Source organism: Entamoeba histolytica, genomic scaffold (genome assembly GCF_000208925.1).
Source record: "Entamoeba histolytica HM-1:IMSS scf_1104750516713 genomic scaffold, whole genome shotgun sequence".
Classification (NCBI taxonomy): domain Eukaryota; phylum Evosea; order Mastigamoebida; family Endamoebidae; genus Entamoeba; species Entamoeba histolytica.
The window spans coordinates 25,366-31,365 of NW_001915055.1; the positions used below are offsets into that span (position 1 = coordinate 25,366).

Here is a 6,000-nt window from a genome sequence, read left to right on the forward strand (position 1 = left end):
TGATTTATTATTTGTAGTATTGATTCTCATAAAAACAATATATTCAAAACTATAACAAAATTTTGTTTAGTTGGAACTTCAATACCACCGAAATTTATGACAATTTTATTTTATTTGAAATTTCCTTATTTTCTATACTTCATAAAGAATTATATATAAACAGCAAAAAGAAAGAATAAATAGGAGATGGACTTTTACTTTACATTAAACAATGGTTATAAAATTCCTAAACTTGGACTTGGAACATGGATGTCAGCGAATGGAGAAGTTGGAAAAGCAGTAGAGATTGCGATAAAGAATGGATATCGACATATTGATTGTGCAAAAGCATATGGAAATGAGAAAGAGGTTGGAGATGGGATTAAGAGTGCTATAGCAAAGGGGTATGTTAAAAGAGAGGAATTATTTGTTACAACCAAATTATGGAGTACTGATAAACATAAAGAAGATGTTCGACCAGCATGTCTTGAATCATTAAAGAAATTACAATTAGAATATCTTGATCTTTATATTATTCATATTCCATTAACAGCAGATAAGAAAACAGGAGAATTTACTGAAGAAATAATTCCAATTGAAGAAACATGGAGAGAAATGGAGAAATTAGTTGAAGAAGGATTAGTTAAAAGTATTGGAGTATCTAATTTCAATATTAAAAAGTTAGAAGAGTTATTAGCTATTGCTAAAATCCAACCAGCAGTTAATCAATTTGAATTTCATATTTATTATCAACGACCAAAATTACACCAATTCTGTAAAAAACATAATATTCATATCACAGGATATTGTCCATTAGGAAATCCAGGAATTAGTTCAGGAGTTCCAGCGCCATTTGAGAATGAAGTTGTTAAGGCTATTGCAAAGAAACACAATAAGAAAGCAGCACAAATTTGTATTAAATTCAGTATTGCAAGTGGACATTCAGTCATTCCTAAATCAGTTCATGAAGAAAGAATTAAAGAGAATGGAGAAGTATTTGACTTTGAACTTGATGAAGAAGATATGGAGAAATTAAGAGGATTAGACAAGAACATAAAAGTCTGTGATATGTCGTTTTATTTTAAGGACGAAAACAAAAGAAAAGAGTTTTGGGATGATGAATAAATAAAAGATAAGAATAAATAAGAAGTTAATATATTTTAAGGTTTTGAAATAAGAAAAAAGAAGAGTGACAAATGATAAAAGAAATAATAAAGACATAAGAATCAGATATATTTAATTATATGAAAATAAGTAGAAAATATAGTTTTAACAAGAAGAAAATGAAAAGAAAGATAAATGACATAAACCAATAAATTTTAAAGATAAAGATACTATTTGTTTTTTATAATAATACTGTAATACTGTAATACATAATAATAAAGAAAAAAGAAAGAATAAATAGTGTTAAGTGTAATAGAAAGAGAAAACACAATAAAAGATACAAATAAAAGAATCAAGAATGAATAAATAAATATATTAGAAGAAATACAGTTAATAAAAACAAATAGAAACAATAATTAAATCAAGTAATGCATTTATTTGAATAATTAATGATAAACAACCTATTTATAATATTCAAAGTATAAAATATTTTATGCAGAAGAGAATTTAATCATACGTAGTCTATGTGACATAATAAAAGAGAATGATTGAAATAATAAAATAAGAATAAACAACAATTATATGAAATAATAAAGTCATGACTCGAATACTGATAATATTCATTTTATACTATGACAATCATAATTATTTTTAATGAACTAGAAATACATTAACAATATAGTTTATACTTTTAATAATCAAATGAGATAGTTTATAATTTATAAATAACAGAAGAATAAAGAAGAGACATGAACATATATGATATTTATTTAAGAGATAATTAATGTGCTTCATTATGAATTTCTTCATATTTTCAATTATTCGATTTTATAATATTTCTTTTTTATGTTTGAACCTTAACTTTATTTTCTTGTTATGTTATTTTTGAACTATCATGTGTTTTATTCTTCATTCATTTTCTCTTCTCTATTTCAGTAATTACAGTGTTTATATTGTGTTTATTTTCATTCTTCTTTTATTTATTAACACTATGAAATAGAGAAATAAATACAACATGAAATGAATATTATTTAATTTGACATTCTTTATTTTATCCATAGTAACATTCTTTTATCATTTCATATAGTCTCTTTTTTCTTTTATTATTTCTTCTCTGTCCTATTTTCATTCAATATGTTTTAATTGGTATTATTTATGTGTTTAAAGAATTTATTGTTTAATCATTTCTTTTGTTATATGTTTATATTCATCAGTTTGAATAGTATTTATTTAGAAATGAAATATATATAAAATATGATAATGAGAGCATTGACTAGTCAAATATTTCATAATATATTACAAATTGTGGTAAATAAAAATAAAGGCATTAAAAATTCTATTCATCATTTTACTCTTTGATAAGATTGTTCTGAATTGTTAATTTACTAAATTGTGTTCATACAACTTTGTTTATTTCTTAATGTTATATTCTATTTCATCATTATCAATATTATTTTTATTTAATCACGTTTATAAAATGAATAGTCAATGCGTTTAGTAGTAATTATATTGTCTAATATTTATACTTTATTCTTTATTAATGAAATAGTAATTGATATTTTAGATTCATCATATTCATTTATTATTTTCATTTCTTCATTTCTATTGTTTATCTTTCTTTTGAATGATTTTATGCTTGTGACATCATTAAGACATGTGAATTGTTCTTTATTTATTGTTTAATGAAAATCTAATTTATTTGAATTATAACAAATGTGTAAAACAATATGTTTTAACAAATTGTTTTTAATAATAATATTTAATGAATTTACAAAGATATACAAAATGATAAATAATGATAAGTATTTTATGAAAATTGAAACATATCATTAACATAACAAAACATAGTAATAGATATGAAAACAAAGAATTGATGAAATGCTAAATTATAGTAATTAAAAATATATTCAAATAATATAGTAAAACTTGTGTAATGATAGATAAATAAATAAAGAGAATATGAATATGACAATATCAATAAAAATAAAGGAATATGAAAAGAATAAACAAGAAGCAAATATAATAATCTTTAAAAAACAAATGCAATGAATTTAAAAAATGAAAAACCAAATTAAATGAACAAGAGTAATATTATAAAAACTACTTCGTACATTTCTTAAATGAAATAATTTTGATAATATTTCGAATAAACATACAAAGAAGAAATAAACAAAAATATTTAATGATAATTATAACAATGAAATAAAAGAAAAGAGAAAAAAAAAGAAATTAAAAATTAGTTAATTAAGTGTTAATAAAATTTTCATCTGTTCTTCCTTGCTCAGATGAAACTAATCACATCTTTGAGCTTGTGTTTTAAAAAGAATAATCTTTTATTTAACATATTCTTTATGTTTTTGTAGGAGTATGAGAAAATCAATTCTTTGTTTTATATCTTCTTATTAAAATATTCTCAAATTTCTTCACTTATTCCTTCTTTTTATTCTTTAGCTTGATTTATGACTTAATTTTAATGAACTTCATTTTCATTTTTTTTTTTTGTTTTATTAAAGAGAGAAAAGACTATTTCTTTACCACTATATTATTATGACTCATTTCCTTTCAATATTAATCACACTTTAGTAGATCATTTTTCTTAATTGATACTTTCATATATTTATAATTTGTTTATTAATAAATACCAATTCTTATATTACAATAAGTAATTTTCAACCATAATAAATTGATACACCTTTTGAAACATTAACTAATATATTTCTTATTCAAACACACAATCATAACCAAATAATAATAAGGAGAGTTGAATATTGAAACATATTCTTGTTTTCATGTGGTGTTTCAGACGTGTCACGTTTAAAATAAAAGTAATATGATAAAGAATAAATGAAAGTATAAGAATTAAATGAATATTATTCATAATATTATTTTATTTTTATTAATTATTTCATATTCAAATTTACCAAAATTACTTTATTATATTTCATTCAATATCTATTTATTCACATTTATATTAGTTATTATCATTTATTTGTTTCAATAACCAAATGATTATTTTTATTAGCATTCATATTCGATGTTTATGTTAGTTAATCTATTTTTATGTTATTTCATTTTGTTTGTTTCTTAGTTGAATATTTATTTTGGTTCTATTTTATTAATGATTAATGCACTTTATCTTATTTTTGTGAATTTTAGTTAATTTTGTGATGATATGAGTATTTAAAGGATAGAAAGAAAATGAGAGTCGAATGTCACAACTCAGAGACCATATGAAAGGCTAAAATAAAAGTAAAGAAAATGATAGTTATCTTCTAGTCATGATATTGTCTTTTAAGAGAAAATGCAAAACAAGAATAAATGGAGAATATTTCATATTATTTAATAATAATAAATAATAATGAAGTAATTAATATGCCGATATTAATTAATGAGTTAAATGTAAGTATATTTGATAAAGAATGTAATGTGATGGATATATAAAGTGTTAACAAGAAAAAATGAATGATAAATGAAAAATGAGGAAATAAGAGATGATGATAATCATAGTGATATTAATATATTCAAAATAAGACAATAAAGAATGATGAGATTTAATACACATTAAATTCAAAATAACAAGTTAAATGAAGAAACAAATAAGTTGATGAAGTTTGAAAAAGAATAAAAGAAGAAAAAGAAGTACTCACATCTGGCAACGAAAAAAAGCAAATAATTGAAAAAGAAGAGAATGAATGATATAAAAGAATAAAAAGAAAGTAAGAAGTAGAAGAAGATGAAGAAAGAATAAAAGTAGAAAGGAGAGAATATAAAAAGAAAGAAGATAAAGTGTAATAAAACAAAAGAGATGATAAAAGAAGAAAAGAAAGAAAAAAAATAAAGGATGCAAATTTTATTGAAACAAATAAAAAAAGCGCAAAATTTAATGATGCAAAAATTAATGATGCAAAATATTTAGCAACATTTTTATTGATGCAAAATATTTTGAAATAAAAATAATTCATCATTTGATATTATTATATTTGATAATAAATTATATTATATATTAAATACATCATATTTCTTTATTATTTATCTTTCTTTTTATTATTTCATATATTAAATTATTATTCATTCATTTATTATTTATATTTCATTTATTAAATAAAATGAAAATGAAATTGTAAAATATCAATTAAATATTCATGAATAATAATTTATTAATATTTAATAATTGAAATAACAAATAATAATGTAACATTATTAATATATTCAATATATTCTTTATTTGATTTGTTCAATATTAGATTATTCTATTTCATTATCATTTCATTGTCTTCATTATTTATTTCATTTATTATTTCATATTCATTTATTATTTTTTAAAATCAAATAAACAATAATATTGATATTCATTCATCATATTCATTTAATATAATAAATATACACAACATTTCAGAATAAATAATTAATAATTAAGAATGAAAATGTTGATTTATTCAATATTTTGTTCAACACAAATTCAATAAAACATATATTTTGATAATATATAAATGAAATAATAAAGAAATATACAATACTCAAGAACTAATAAAAAAGAAATAAAAAGAATGAATAAATTTGATAAAATTGATAAATAATACAATAAACAAATATAAACAACGACGAAACAACAAATAATATAAAGTAAGAAGTAGAAAAAGAATAAAAAGAAAGTATAAGAAGAAAGAATATAAAAAGTAATAAATCACAAAGATGTAATAAAAGAAGAAAAGAATGAAAATGGTGTAATTTTATTGTAAAAATTAGAAATATGAAATAAAAGTGTCTAATTTAATGATGTAAAATGATTAACAATATTTTATTATTGAAAATATTTTACTCTTTTTATGTTATTATTTATATGTATAACTTCATCATGATGTTTATTATATAATCAATCATATGTGTTATGTTATTATAACATATAATAAATGATAA

General features: G+C 20.2%; 1 protein-coding gene across 1 annotated transcript, besides 2 other annotated features; it reads left to right on the plus strand.

The window, feature by feature from the left end:
* Positions 1-186: 186 nt before the first annotated feature.
* On the plus strand, positions 187-1,104 carry EHI_029620 (aldose reductase, putative; the record flags this gene model as incomplete). The annotated part of the gene is made up of 1 exon (XM_643291.1): positions 187-1,104. The coding sequence occupies one exon, from the start codon at positions 187-189 to the stop codon at positions 1,102-1,104; it is 918 nt and encodes a 305-aa protein (XP_648383.1).
* A 2,209-nt stretch (positions 1,105-3,313) lies between these two features.
* Positions 3,314-3,646: a repeat region.
* An 81-nt stretch (positions 3,647-3,727) lies between these two features.
* Positions 3,728-3,895: a repeat region.
* Positions 3,896-6,000: the final 2,105 nt, after the last annotated feature.